The sequence below is a fragment of the Ursus maritimus genome, unplaced genomic scaffold, assembly GCF_017311325.1.
Source record: "Ursus maritimus isolate PB19 unplaced genomic scaffold, ASM1731132v1 scaffold_3, whole genome shotgun sequence".
NCBI lineage: Eukaryota > Metazoa > Chordata > Mammalia > Carnivora > Ursidae > Ursus > Ursus maritimus.
Window position 1 is genome coordinate 23,019,359 of NW_024425563.1, and position 14,392 is coordinate 23,033,750.

Sequence of the window (14,392 nt, forward strand, 5' to 3'; positions counted from 1 at the left end):
GCTCCCCACCCTCCTGCACTCAGCCAGGCCCTCACCCTCCTCGTAGGCTGTGTACTGCACTCGGTAGGTGCCATCCCCGTTATCCGTCACGTAGGTGTCCGTCTTCGCACCCGAGGGGTTGAGCACACGCGCTGTCACGTGGTTCCCACCTGTGGCCGTTAGGGATCTCGCATCCACAGTGAACTCGGTGGTCACCTCCCGCAGGACACCTGGAGCCCAGGAGAGGAGCACTCCGTGTGGGGCTGGGGCAGCCTTCCCATAGTCGCTCATGCCTCCACCCTCCCCAAGTCTCAGCCTAGTCCTCCTATCCACCTGCTACTCCCCAGCCTGAGCCCAGCCCCCCTCCGCACCCCGGTGCACTCCAGGCCCGTCTCCCACAGCCTCTGCTTTATCCCGTTCACTCAGATGCCCCACAGCCTCAAGGGTGGGCCTGGGTCTTCTGTCTCCCTCTAGCTTTCATCCCCGTGCCTAGCCAGCCGCTCATGTTTACTGAACCGAGCGGAACGGTCTCCTGCCCGTCTGCCCCAAAGCTTTCCCTCTGTACTCGCGACAGCGGGGGTCGTGGCTTTTTCAGGTCAGGGACATGATCTGAGAGAGCTAGGATCTGCCCAGAAAGATGCCCAGAGGCAGACACGGTTTTCCCACATGAGCAGACAGGCAAAGCTCCATGCCCAGACCTTGGCCCTTGGCTCCTTCTCTGGGATATCTGAGCCCTAAGGACTCCAAGCCTGTCCCCAAGCCCTCCTTTCACCCGCCTCGGCCCTCCCTAAGCCCTCAGCCCTGCTTCCCTCCCTCCTGCTGCGACCGTGGCTCCCTGACGGGTCACTCACCATGAGGCTCCACCCCAGGCCCCGAGACCTTGATTCCACTGGTGTCGACGGCAGGCTGCACATGGACGCGGGTGGGGAATTTGGGGACGGGGTGCCCGCCATACTTGATGGTAATGGTGTAGGTGCCAGGAAAGGCGGGTTTGTAGGTGATGTGGTAGGTGCCGTCGGCATTGTTGTGGATCAGGACCTCGGCCTTGACGCCGGCGTCCGACAGGATCTCGATGGTCAGCTCGGCCTCGCCCGCCTCCGAGCAGTCCACGGTGAAGGTGGCCGCCTCGCCGGCCTTGCCACGCTCCAGGCCCGGCCCGCTGGCCCGCACCTTGCTCGGGTCGAACACGGGCCGGATGGTGGCCTTGAAGGGTGAGCCAGGGATGTGCGCTTCGGCAAACAGGATGTTGATGGTGTACTCGCCTGGCTCGGTGGGCAGGTAGCTGACGGCACAGGAACCATCACCATTGTCCTGGCACTCGATCTTGGCCTCGCAGGGGCCCTCCACGGTCAGCCCCAGGCCGCCTGTGCCAGCCCCCTTGGTGTCAATGGAGAAGGGGGCTGGGGTGCCCACCAGTCCGCCCTTGAGACCAGGGCCGTAAGCACAGACCTAGGCAGAGGAACAGGGAGATGGGCTCCTCACATCTGGCCCCTCCCATGCTTGGTCCTCATGCCCCCCCCCCGCCCCCACTAGGCCCCTTTAAATGCAGCAGCTACTACACTGAGGCCTTATTGCAGCAATTCCACATGAGGAAGAGGAGGCAGACAGATCAAACCGTTCATCCCAGTTAGTGACCCTGGAATTCAAACCCAGGTGCGATCAAAGGCCACACTCTTAACAACTAAGCTGTCTCAGAGGCGGTCCCGGGACAGGGGATCACTTGGCCTTGGGTCCTCGGCCGCACTCACTCCACACACATGGGCCCGCTGGCCTCGGCCCTTGTGACTCGTCCACCTTCCCGGTAAACCCCCAAATCCCAGCTCCCTCCGGCGCCTCTCTCCTCACCTTGGAGGGGTCAGGAGGCAGGACACCCTCCACGGCAAAGGGGCTGCCCGGCACTGGGTGGCCGTCGTAGGTGATGTCCACCTTGTAGGGTCCCTCCTCGGGGGGCATGTAGCGCACAGCCTGGGTTTCGGCCCCACCCCCGGGCTCCAGCTTGCAGGGGATGGGTCGGCGGGAGGGCGAGGTCATCCGCACGTCCAGCTGGCCCTGACCGCCAGCCCCACGCGTGTTCACGGAGAATGCCTGTTCTTGCCCCACGGCCACCTCTGCGGAGAGGGCAAGGGGCACAATGAACAGAGGCCCCGGCCCACCTCACGACCCCCGTCCCTTCCAGGTCAGCTCCTGCCCCACTTACTGCTGTTCAGGCCTTGAACTTTGACTTTGCTCAGGTCCAATGGGGGCGCCACGTTCACCACAAAGGGGCTCTTAGGGACAGGGTCCCCACCATAGGTCACTGTCACTGCCATGTTACCCTGTTGGGTACAAGCAGAGGTCAGAACACAGCCTGGCAATATGCCCGTGGCCGAGGCAGACTTGAGGCTCAGGGGGCATGGCCAGAGAGAAGGGGTGGCGGGAGAGGGGCCGACATTCAGAAGTGGCCCTAGGAGACTGGAAGAAGAAGGTGCAGGACCCTGTCCGCCAGGAGGGGTGAGGCAGGGAGGTGGTGGGACACACCTGCTGGACGGCTGTGTACTTGACAGTGTAGGAGTAGTCGTGGTTGTCGATGATTTCAAAGTCCCGCACAGCCTCGCCCTTGGCGGCCCCCGCAAAGTGCACGTCCAGCTTGGCCTTGCCGGCTCCCTTGGTCAGCACCGTGAAGTGAGTGGGCTTCCCAACTTCCACACCTGGGGGGCCCAGCCGAGATGTGGTGAGGGCCTGGCGGACACCCAGCCCCCACTCCAGCCCAGCCCAGCCCAGACACCTACCTGTACGGTTCAGCCCTGGGCCCTCAGCCTTGACCTTGCTGGCATCGTGGGATGGGTCCACCTTAATATGGAAGGGGCTGGCAGGGATCTCCTGGATGGAAGAAAGACTTCGTGAGGGTAGGCAAGGGCAGCTTCTGAAAGAGCTCCCCCTTCGTGCCTTCTGAGGCACGCTGCCTGCGCACAAGAAGTGCTTGATCGGTGGCTGTGAAATTGTCCCCACGTGACAGCGTATCAAGCTGCCGGCTTAGACTTGGAGGGTGCGGGCCCCCTGTGATTGCCAAAAGCCAAGGGTGGGGTACCTGGTTGGCAAACAGCACCATAATGGTGTAGCGGCCGGCTCCTGGGGGTGTGTACTTGACTGTGAAGGTGTCATTGTCATTCTTGATGATGTCAAAGTCGATGTCAGCTTCTGCAGGGCCCACGACGCCAGGGGCGCACTTGATGCCAATACTCACGTCACCTGAGGGGAGGCGGGCACACGGCCATGAGTGGGGTCTCGACAGCCTCCCCCACTTAACTAGTCCCACTCAAACTCTGCCCAGAAACAGATCTAGCCGGAGCAGGAGACCCCCCCCCAGACCTTGTCCCCCACCCCCCAGCCACAGCCAGGCGCACCTTGGCCGGCCTCGCTGCAGTCCACTGTGAAGTAGGTGGGCTCGTTGGCCTTGAGGCCCGTCTTCTCCACGCCTGGGCCGTACACCTTCACCCGCTCGGGGTGACTGCCTTCTCCCACATTTACCTGCGGGGAGGGGTCAGTGCTCAGCGTGGTGCCCCTCCCACAAGGCCCCTTCCCCTGGAACTACCAGCCCCAGCCTTGGTGGGACCAGTCTTAGCCCCTTTGCGGATGGTGACGTAGGTGGGGAGTGGTGACAAGGGCCCAGGGACAACCAACATCTGTGTCGGGCTCCACCCTCCCTCTGGGACCCCAGGGGCAAGGGGCAGGATGGGAGGACGCACCCGGAAGGGGCTCTTGGGCACGTTGACACCGCCCCAGGAGACGATGATGGTGTGTTTAATGGGCTTGGTGGGCACGTAGGAGCAGCGGAAGGTGCCGTCGCCATTGGGGATGACCGTGATGTTGACGGGGCAGCCATCAGCATCCTGTGAGCGTTACCAAGAAGGGTCTTAGAGCAGTCCGGCCCCTCAGAGCACTGGCGCCCTCTGCTGGCCTCAGGCGGCCCTCCTTACCCCTCGCCTCAGACCTTGGGCCAAAAGAGCCCACGGTCAGAGCACACACCCTGGGAGCCTGGAGATCTGGCTGGAAACCAGCTGGGTGGCCTCACCTCCCAGCCCAGGTAGCTGGAAGGGGCTAGTGGGGGAGAGGCTGGGCTAAATCAATGTTTCTAAAATTGAATAGTGAACATTTTAAAGAAAAATCATCCTCTGGGACCCAAGAATACATTCATTAACTGGAGGGCTTAGTGGACACCAGTTTGAGAAACTGATTTGGGAAGCCAGTGTCTGAATCAAATCATCTTTCAACTGAAAATTATTAGTGCAACAAAATACACTTTTGGTAAAATATGTCATGATCATCAGAAAACACCAAATTTTAAGTTTCCCATAGTTCTTCCGGATCCATGAGAGTCAGTCCTATGATGTTACAATTTCCTCTGCCTCGCCCCTGCCCCCCCCCCCAGGGCTCCTGCCCAGGGCAATGGGGTGGCAGGACTGGGCAGTGCCCCACCTGGGCATACAGATTCAGGTCGCCCTTGCCGGCAGCGCGGGCATCGATGGTGAACTCAGCAGGCTTGTCCACGATGCAGCCAGTGGGCTCCAGGCCGGGCCCGAAGGCCTTCACCTGTGCAGGGGGAGGAGCGGAGGGCATGGTCACAGACTGGAGGAGGGCCCCCTCCCCCGATCCTGGGCCCATGGGCAGGCGCCCGACCACACCTTGTCTGGGAAGCAGTCAGGTGCGGCCGGCTGGATGTGGGCAATGAAGGGCGAGTCTCGGATGTCCTCATCGTCACAGATGACATGCACGGCGTACTCCCCGGGCTCTGTGGGCCAGTACCTCACGTCGCAGGAGCCATCCCCCTTGTCATCACACTCGATCTTGGCCTGCGAGGGCCCCTCAATGGAGAAGCCTGGGTTCGAGGTAGGAAAGACCAGAGGGCGTGAGAGGCAGCACGGACACTCCCATCACTCCCCATCAGTTGCCCTGATGTCCCACTCCGTCTCATCCTGATGCTATTCCCACCTCCCGTCCCCAGTCACTTCCCACGTCCCTCCATCGCACCGCTCCCCAGCATTCCCAGCTGCTACCATCCGGCCACTTACCCAGTGTCCCCACCTCCGTGCCGATGGCCTCCACCACAAAGTCGGCTGACTTGCCCACCTGGCCCGTTTTGAGGCCGGGACCCCAGGCCCGTACCTTCTGTGCTCCTGCCTCTGGGCTCACCTGTACCTCAAAGGGGCTGGGCAAGGAGGAATCTGGTGTCCATGCCAGGAAGTACCTCTGCTAGAGGCACCCCCTCCCCCCAGAGCGCCAGGCAGCCCTTCTGCCTCCTCCCACCCCGCGAGGGCCCAGACAGGAAGGCACGGGCCGCATGGCTTACCTGCGGGGGATGGCGTAGCCGCCCCATGTGATGGTCACCACGTACTTCCCAGGTACCACAGGGTAGTACTCACACTCGAACACACCGTCCCCAGCCTCCCGCACCTTCACCGGCTCCTCTGTGCCCTCTGGGGAGATGCGGGACAGAGAAGGGGGTGTGATCCACAGTCTGGGAGTCACAGGTCCTCAATCCCCTCAAGGAGCCCGGGGGACCCAGGCCCAGCCTGAGGGCAGTGCTACTAGTGGGCGGAGCCGAAACTCGGGCAGGGACCTCAGGTCGCCCCTGTGCATGACACGCGGTAGCATGTGGGGCGTGGAGGAGCATTCCCAGCTTGCGGTCGGGAAACCGAGGCAAGAGAGGAGACAACGTGCCTATGGCCCCATGCTGCCTCTGGTCAGTGTCCCTTTGGAGTCTCTCCAAGGAGACATGGTGCTGGCCGTCACTGCCCTCAGAGTCAGACCCACTGGCCAGATTTCCTCCCTGCTCTCCCACTCCCCAGTCCCGGGCCCCAGCACTCACTTGGCCCCTTGACTGTGACCTTGAGCTCCCCACTGCCGGCACCCTTAGTGAACACCTTGAAGTCAGCCACCTCTTTCACGCGCACACCCTTGGGCTGCAGGCCCCGTCCAGAGGCGCGGCAGGCGTTGGGGTTACAGGCTGCGGGTTGCAGAGAGAAGATTAGGGGTGCTGAGGGGCCTGAGACACAGACAGAGCCTCAGCCCCACAACCACTCCTCCCCCACCTCACTGGGCATAGTGTCACAGGCACGGGCTCTGGCCTCATGCCGTCCTCGCCCACACTCCCTGGAGCCTGACACAACTGGGGCCCTTGGGAGCCCTGCTGGACAGGGAGGCTACAAGAAACCCCTCCTGCTGGGGTTCTCGGAGGGTCACCTGGGACAAAGACATGGCAGGGCCTGGGCTGAGAGAGGGCAAAGAGAGAGAGGAGAGGGCCCCAAACCACCCAAAGGCACCCACCTAGAACCACCTGAGCCTTCTCCGTCAGACCCACCACGGCAGCTTTAGGACTAAGTCATGCCACGAAACACTAAGCAAGGCCACAGAATAAGAGCTATCCAATATAACATGAAGCCTGCCACAGATCCCAGGCAACACATGGAAATCAGCCTGCCACAGAACGCTACCAATGGCAACGAACCCAGACCTTGCTGCTAAACGCGGGCCAAAGAATGGCGATCTCAGCCTGCCACGGAACACATAAAATGGCCTTGAACCCAATGGGGGGAGGGCCACAAAACAAGCAACAGCATGTACTCTAGGCCTACCACGCAGGCAATGGCACGGAACCTGGGGCCTGCCACAGAATGCCACGGAAGGGGGGCAGTTCCACACTGCCTGGGCCCTGCCGCACAGCGCAGGTGAGGCCAGTCGGCTATGGCCACGCTGGCCCCGCCTCCCCAGATAGTACTAAGGCAGTACCACCTTCTCGGCCTGGTGGGGGATGGGCACGGAGCCTGCGAGTAACGGCAAGGGCTCAAGGGCTCAAGGGCTCCCAGCAGCAGGGAGAGAACCGAGTGGCGGAGTCACCACCTGAGGCCTGGGGTGTGGGTGCTCGTCACCTATGCTCCTGCAACCGCCCCCCCCAAGGTGGCCCTGTCTGATACGCTCTACTGTGGTCTCCTGACCCCCCCCTTCCTGGGGGTAGTGCATGCAGAGATGATTGGGAGGAGGTCTCTCCGGAGCTCCTCCCTCCCCCTTGCGGCTACTCTACTTATTCCAAAGCTTCAGCTGATGCCCGCCCCACCCCTGGATTTGCTCCTTCATCTGCCGTAAACCCTCAGACCCAGAATTTGGTGGCAATTCTGTGTCCTGGCAATGAACCCAGGGGGGGATTCATTGGGCCTCAGGGAGGGTGACCGTGGGGATGAAGGGCCTTACCTTCGGCCACATGGACGGGGAAAGGACTGCGGGTGATGGGGGCACCAGCGAAGGCCACGTGCACCGTGTGGGGCCCCTCCATCACAGGCCTGTATGTGCATCGGAACGTGCTGTCGCCCTTGTCCTCCAGGGCCACCTCCACTGTGTCCCGCCGGCCCTGCGGGTCCACGATCACCACGGCAACATCACCAGTCCCGGCCCCTGCCACGCACAAAGGCCGTGAGCGCCCCTGCTCCGGACACACACAGCCGCTGCGGGCTCCCCCGCTCTGGGACCAGCCACCCCTCTGCCCCAGGCCCCGATCCACATCACCCCAGGCGGTCACAGGCTGCTGGCTGCCACCCCCCGGGGCCCATCCTTACCCGCCGTGTAGATGTCGAAGTAGGTGGGTTTGTTGGCCACATTGCCCACGGGCTCCAGGCCAGGGCCGCGGGCTGACACCTTGTTGGCATCCCCCAGGGCCATGCCCACGTTCACCTCGAAGGGACTGCGTTCGATGTTCTGGCCAGCAAAGAGCACGGTCACCTGGGGTCAGGGGGCAAGGGTTAGCTTCTCGGAGAGAGCAGTTCTGAGAGGGCGTGGATGGGCAGAGCAGAGCCAAGGATGGGGAGAGGTGGGCCGCTGCGTGTGCTGGGCAGGGTGGGGTGTGAGCTGACAGAGGGGTCCACTCAGCCAGAGCTAAGACGTGACTGGAATGGGGAGGGGCGCAGGGAGATACCTTGTGCAGCCCAGCGACCTTAGGCACGTAGGAGACCGCGTAGGTGCGGTTCTTGTCGTTGTTGGGAACCACCTTGGCCTATCGGGAAGGAAAAAGATTGGGAGTCACAGGGGCCACAGCCCCTCCTGACCCCCCAGTGCCTGGCAGCCCCCGCGGTGATGCCTCCCCCAGTCCCCAGCACAGCAGCGAGCTCCGGTGGCCAGAGCTCCCCAGGCCATCCCTGTTGTTAGCCCGCGGCGTCTGGCTCCAAGCCCACGCAGATCCCTCTCGTCCCGAGGCTCTGCATACCTCCTCAGTGTGGCCCTCGGGGTCCTCGATGTAGACCAGCACCTCGCCCAGGCCGGCGTCCACCGTCTGCACGGTGAAGTGGGCGGGCTGCAGGACGGTGTTGCCATGGGGCTCGATGCCTGGGGGACGGGAGGCAGAGCGGGTACTTAGGGGGAGCCGTCCTAGCATGCACGCAGCTGCACACGGAAGACGCTCGGGGCTCAACACCTACCGGGCCCGTAGGCGATGGCCTTCTTAGGGTTCAGCTGCTTGGAGCGAACAGGGGCACCAGGTTTGAGTTTGGCCTTGGGGAACTGGGACAGGTAGGTCATGACAGAATGCTCATCCACGTTGGGGTCCACGATCTCCTCGGGGGCAATCACCTGCCGTGGGGAGGAATGCAGTTACAGGGTGCCCTCGACCTAGCAACCTCGCTTCCCTCCCACGTCCCGACTGGACCTCCTTAGAGACCCAACCTCCATCCTGGGCCCTCGTGCCCCTCTACTCTCCCCCCACCCCATCTGCTTGTGTACCTGGGGCACCCCGAGCCAGTCGTCCGCCTGCTGCATGGCCTCCCGGGCGTTCTCCACAGGCTGGTTGGGGTCCCAGGCCTCCCAGTCGGGGCAGAGGCCTGGAGAGATGGTAGAGGGAAACGATGAGCAGGGGAAACCAGGCAGTCCGAGTGCAGAGCATTTGCTCGTCCGACAGCCTCACAGGCCATGGAGTCACCCCCCCGCCCCGCAGCTCTAGGCCGCTGACAGCCAGGTCCCTGCTGACCCCTTACGGTATGGCCCATCGGCTGGGATGCCCATCGCTGTCGAGAGGCGTGGCAGCCCTCCCTGGCACCAACAATGAGGCCTTTCTGCCCTGGCTGACGCAGCCTGGCACCGGCCCTGTCAGTCGGCCTCCTGCCTGCCCGGGCCACAGCACAGACCCTGGGAGGACACCCCCCATCCCTCCTGCCTCATTCCCGCTGCCCCAGAGGTACGCAGGCAAGGTCAGAGGCCCCATCCTGCACATGCCTCTGACCCATCCCCCAAAAGGTCTGCTCACAGCCGCCCTCAAGTCCTAGAGCTCCAAGCACTTCCCACATCAGCTTTAGGGTATAAGACACCCTCTCCTTCCTCACCGACCACTTGGGGAAACTGAGGCACTTAGGGGCATGTTTTCAGAGGACGGGGTCTCCTCTGTGGCCACCCAAAAACCCATCCCTCCTAACAGGAACAATGCCGAGGCAGCACCAGGTCACTCCTGTCAAGCGGTGCAGGGGTTAGGGGGTGCTTGGTCCGGGTGAGAGCTGGAGAAGGGGTGATGCTCATTGGTTGGGAGGGGGCCGGCTCAAAGGCTGGAATCCATGACCGTCGGAACAGCTGAGCTCATCGCTGGCGGCTTCGCCAGCTGTGGGCAATGGCTCAGCAGCTGGGAATGCTTCCCAGGCGGCTGGTGCCCCCACCTCCCACCCCCTGCTCCCCGGCTGACCCTGGGCTGGGGGAGGATTCTCCCAAGGGGCTAGCAGCAGAGCTGATCCACCCGAGTTAGAAGATGACCTATCTTCTTGGGAGGTGATGGTCAGAGAGGGAGCTGCCTACGGGGCAGGGCACTAGTCTGTGATGCCTCAGTCTCCTCAGGGGCCCTGAGCTGCCCCCACCTGACTAGGCCACGGCCTGCAGTGAGAGAGGGCAGGGCTGGGTCACCTGCCCCTGGGCGGTGCCACCCCAGCCTCAGCCCCTCCTCAAGCCTCTCCCAGGGCCTGACAAAGAACCTTCTCAGGGTCTAGCTCCCGGCCTTCCTGCTACAAGGCCTACCACATTTTGGTTCTCTCAGCTCAGCAGAAATGGTACCCCTGTGGCAAAGTAGGACGCCCGTGGAGCAGGAAGCTGAGGCCTCGGGTTCTAGTTCCATCCTGACACAAGTAAGCTGTGTGATCTTGGACACGTCATTGGCCGTCTCTGGACCTCAGTGTCCTTGTCTGGAAAATGAGGAATTCTGAACCTTTTGCTGCAGCTGTAGGGTCTGGCACACCCAGCGGGAAGGGCCTCGAGCCCGCAATGGTTCTCAGCTGGCAGGGGCTCCGGCTCACGGAGGGGGGGGGGGGGGGCGGCACAACGGGGGCGCAGTTGTCCACCAGGGCGCCCAGAGCCTTGCCGTCCTGCCAGTCGCGGTTGAAGTTGGTGATGGGCAGCTGCGGCACCTTGTTCTGGATCCAGCCAAGCAGACGCTGTTTGGGGGTCTGCTTGCGGGCGTCCTCGTCGTCCTCGTCTTCCCACATGGGCATGGAAATGGAGTAGTGCAGGATCAGCGTCCAGATGAGCCCCAGGATCAGCTTCAGGTTCCCGTCCACGATGGCCTTGCTGTCTGCAGAGCGGAGGGGACAAGCTGGACTCAGCAAGGGGGCTCCCCAAGCCCTGCTAGAGCCCCGGGGGGGGGGGTCAGAACTCCGGATTCCGGAACCTGCCCCCTTCTCCGCCTCCCAAATTCTCACCCTCCCACGAGGCCAGACCCAGAGGCCTAGCACTTTTGGGCCGCTCTCTTTGTGATGAGGCTGCTTCCCGACATGCCCCGCAACAGGTACTTTCACCTGTGGAACGGCGCACGCGTGGGCCTCCATCAGGCTACAGGTGTCTGCGCAATTATCCGGGATTGTAAGCCTCTTGGGGGCAGACGCTGTTTTTCATTTTTGTAAACAGTTTTATTGAAGTTTGCCTGACATCCAGCAAACCGCACGTATTCGAGTAGACAGCTGGATAAGCTCTGACCCCGTGTATGTGCCCGTAACGCAATTGCCATGTCATAAACATATCCATCTTTCCCCAATTTCTTTGCGTCCACCCCTCCTTGTCCCCCCTCCTTCCCAGGCAACAACCAGTCTGCCCTTGGTTACTATGGATTCATTTGCATTTTCTAGAGTTTTCTACAAATGGAATCCTCTAGTATGTCCTCTTTTGGTCTGGCTTCTTTCACACTAGACGCTATTTTATTTCTCTATACTCAGAGTCTAGAACTTGCTAGGGTCTCAAGAAATACTGGTTGAATGGATGAATATTTTTAAAAACAATCTGGAGAGGACTAGAACTAACCTGGTTCCAGCCAAATTCTCCTCTGAACACCATAAAAGGCTTTTGGAACAAAGTTCTGGAAGGAGGGAGGGGGTACAGTGCAGGCTCGGGTAAGGCTTGAAAATCATGTTTTCAAATGCTGGGGCCGGTGGGATTTCACATGAGCCAGGAAGAATGTCACCCATGTGGACTCCAGACTCCCCACCCACCCCTCCTTTGGGGAATACCAGAACCAGCTCCCCAGCATTTGGGGGACCTAGTTCTCCTTACACAGCCAGAGAGAACTATCCAGGAGCCCAGGTGGACTACAATATAGCTCTTTGCAAACCAGCTTATTTGTGAAGGACAACGCAGGACTGAAATCCGTCAGCTTCCCTGAACAGCACTTTTAGGAGGCTGGGGGGAGGGCGGGGAGACGGCCTTGTTTACTGGTGTTGCCTGAGAGATAGGAGAGGGTGGGGCCGGAGGCACCCCCCCTTTACACATCTTTTCCTCCCCTTCTAGATCTTGGAAGAAAGCACTTAGGAGACCAAAGGCCTGCGGAACTCCAGCATCCCCCACCCCACCCACCAGCCCCCGTGAAGGAGACTCTCAGCCTATACGTCCCTCTGGCCTCCAGCTCTAGCCCCCTTGGCTCCCCCACCCTTTCACTGATTCATCCTTCCTTCCCCACAGCTCCCCAGCCCGCCCCCCCTCCCCCTGGCTCGGCCGAAGCACAATGGTTTGGCAGCTTTCAGATTCCATGACACACTCACTCCCGGCCTCCCGGTGCTCCAGGGCGCTCTCTCACACACGGTCCACAAGACTTTCACACAGTCTTGACACCCAGTGCCCTGCCGCCTCTCACCACCCCGGCAGCCTCCAAAGCCAGTGCGCACACACCCAGGAGCGCATCTCGCAAACCGGGGCCAGATTCCTGGGAGTGAGACCCTGGGGTTGCTGGGGTGGGAGGGGGTGTCATTCATATTTGCTTCAGGGAGAAGTTTCTTGCGAGTAACTGGCCCTGGGCCAAACAGCAAGTGGTCCACTGCAGCCTGGGGCAGGAGAGGGGCCTAGAGTCCCACTCTGGGGCAATGACCTTCCTCTCCCTACCCGCCCCGCCCCCGGGTCAGGCAGAAGAGGGGAGCTCCAATCAAGCCAGGCGTCCTCCCTCACACCCAGGGCCACCACTTCTTCTCCAGCCTGGGGACACCCCCAAAGGGGTGGGAGGAGCCTGACAGCCGGTCCCTGAGGCCACCCCAGGCCTCAAGTGGAGGGGGAGGAGAGAGGGCCCCGGCGAGGGAGGTGCCGGCACAGCTGCTGCCCCCTCCAGCCCCTCCCTCAGCTGTTGGCTCTAGAAGGAATAGCAACTGGGGAACAGCTGCGGCACAGAGCTGCCTCATTAGGCCTCTTTGTTTGGAGGGGCTGAGGGGGTGGTGGGGGCCGGGTCGGGGTGTTGGGGTAAGGGCACAGAGCTCGGCAACCCAGGCTGAGCACCCCTTCCTCAGGTGGAACCTCCCAGCTCCCACCCCACTCCTAGAGAGGGAAGTGGGGAGTCATTCCTGACTCCCCTCCCAGGTACCCAGATGCTCCATTTCAGTGCTGAGACAGTGCCCAGGGAGGCCCCCCGACAGCCCTTCCCACTGCTACGTGGGCCAGAGGGAACTAGAGGAAGCAGAGTGCCAGCCCTGGCGGGGAATCCCTTCACATCTCCCCGCAGGGCTGCACAGCTCTGCCGCGCACCCCCTCCCCTCCACCCTCAGCCTCCGGCCCGGCCCCGAATTGCTGACAGCTTATCTCATCAGCGGAGTGAGCCACTTGGCCCAAATGGGGAACAGTTCCCCTTCCTCTCAGCGGGAACGGAGGAGCGTCCTTCCCGCCCCAAACCATCTTTTGCTTCTTCCCCCTCTACTGTGAGCCGGCCCCTTCACAGTTGAGCCAAGGCCGCCCCCCCCCAGCCAGGCACAGCCATGGGGGAGGGGAGAGGTGCGCTCAGGAAGGATGAGGCCTGGAGAGGGGCCGGCCACCCCCGCAGTGGGGAAGGGAGGGGAAGGCTGAGCGGCTTCCTATAAAGTCCTGGTAAGGCCCCAGGCCCTCCCCTTGAGACCCCACCTGGGACAGTCAGTCCTGTCGACCAAATCCCAGCATGCAAGCGGGATGACTTGTCTCTGACTCCCCCCACACACCCTCTGACTCCCCCAACACACACTCATGTAGCCCTCAGCCCCACTACAAACACCAGGGCCCCCTCCCCCACCCCCTGTCCTCAGGCTTGTCCTTCTGGAAAGCTCAGAGACATCTGCTGTGTCACGGAGGCAGGGCTATTTCCAGGCCAGAGCGGGTGGGGTGGGGGGGGCAGTATTGGGGCAGGAGGGGTAAGGCCTGGAGAAGGGACTGGACAGGGCAAAGGGCCCCGGACTGACTTCAGCTGCTAATTCAGGAGGCCTAGAGATGCCCTGAGGGAGAGTGGGGGTGGACAGACATTCAATTATCTAGAGAAGTCTTTGGGGTAGCCTGGTGGGGGAAGGCACCTGACCCTGTGTGAAACTCCTCTCCTGCAGGCCCTGGGGTGCACTCCAAGGGGCCCTTTCCTGTAAATCACAGTAAGACTCTTAAGAGTTCAACACAGGGGTAGGGGGTCTTCCCCAGGCCCCTAGCCAGCAGGGAACACTGCAGGGCTGGGGGGAGGAGCAGCCTGTGGCCACTCAGAGCCCACCGTCAGCTCCCCTGCTGCTCCAAAGCCTGGAGTGCCTCCCCACCCCCACCAGCACTGATACACCTTCCAAATCTGGTTACACTCAATGACTTCCTCCCTTCTACAGGCCTTCTCCTCCCTCCCCTCAACCCAGACCGTTAGCTGCAGCCAATCCGGGCCTAGGGGGTGGGCTGGGGCCTGGCAAGGACTTAGGGGAGCACCCTCCCAGGCAGGCTGAAGCAGGAGGTGGATAGGTAGGGGTTAAGATTCTCTGCGCTCGCTCAGTGCCTTTTTAGGTTTCTGAGGCTGGGCCCTGCCTGCCCTGGCCCAGGGGCCTGAGCCCAGCTGCTGAGCACATGCCTGTGGAGGGCCCCGGCCCCATGTCTGCCGGGCCCCCAGCTCTCCCTCTGCCTCCCAGCCCTCGGATGGGCAGCGACTGGGACCTGCCTTCAGCCCTGTCCCCGCCCCCCCCCC

The 14,392-nt window shown here is 62.0% G+C and overlaps 1 protein-coding gene across 6 annotated transcripts in view; it reads right to left on the reverse strand.

Moving 5' to 3' along the window:
* The window catches only part of FLNC (filamin C), a 26,991-nt gene that overhangs the window by 11,778 nt on the left and 821 nt on the right, over window positions 1-14,392 (reverse strand). For all 6 annotated transcript variants that reach the window (XM_040644025.1, XM_040644024.1, XM_040644029.1 and 3 more), the window contains exons 2-23: window positions 10,296-10,543; window position 9,668; window positions 8,722-8,819; window positions 8,421-8,571; window positions 8,210-8,328; window positions 7,922-7,999; window positions 7,566-7,728; window positions 7,204-7,404; window positions 5,825-5,962; window positions 5,306-5,432; window positions 5,028-5,164; window positions 4,641-4,834; window positions 4,435-4,548; window positions 3,705-3,848; window positions 3,363-3,486; window positions 3,047-3,207; window positions 2,748-2,838; window positions 2,497-2,666; window positions 2,177-2,294; window positions 1,825-2,087; window positions 831-1,428; window positions 36-209 (exon numbers count right to left, since the gene is read on the reverse strand). In XM_040644025.1, the coding sequence (XP_040499959.1) occupies window positions 36-209; window positions 831-1,428; window positions 1,825-2,087; window positions 2,177-2,294; window positions 2,497-2,666; window positions 2,748-2,838; window positions 3,047-3,207; window positions 3,363-3,486; window positions 3,705-3,848; window positions 4,435-4,548; window positions 4,641-4,834; window positions 5,028-5,164; window positions 5,306-5,432; window positions 5,825-5,962; window positions 7,204-7,404; window positions 7,566-7,728; window positions 7,922-7,999; window positions 8,210-8,328; window positions 8,421-8,571; window positions 8,722-8,819; window position 9,668; window positions 10,296-10,543 (3,612 nt within the window). The remainder of the gene's footprint in view (window positions 1-35; window positions 210-830; window positions 1,429-1,824; window positions 2,088-2,176; window positions 2,295-2,496; window positions 2,667-2,747; window positions 2,839-3,046; window positions 3,208-3,362; window positions 3,487-3,704; window positions 3,849-4,434; window positions 4,549-4,640; window positions 4,835-5,027; window positions 5,165-5,305; window positions 5,433-5,824; window positions 5,963-7,203; window positions 7,405-7,565; window positions 7,729-7,921; window positions 8,000-8,209; window positions 8,329-8,420; window positions 8,572-8,721; window positions 8,820-9,667; window positions 9,669-10,295; window positions 10,544-14,392) is intronic.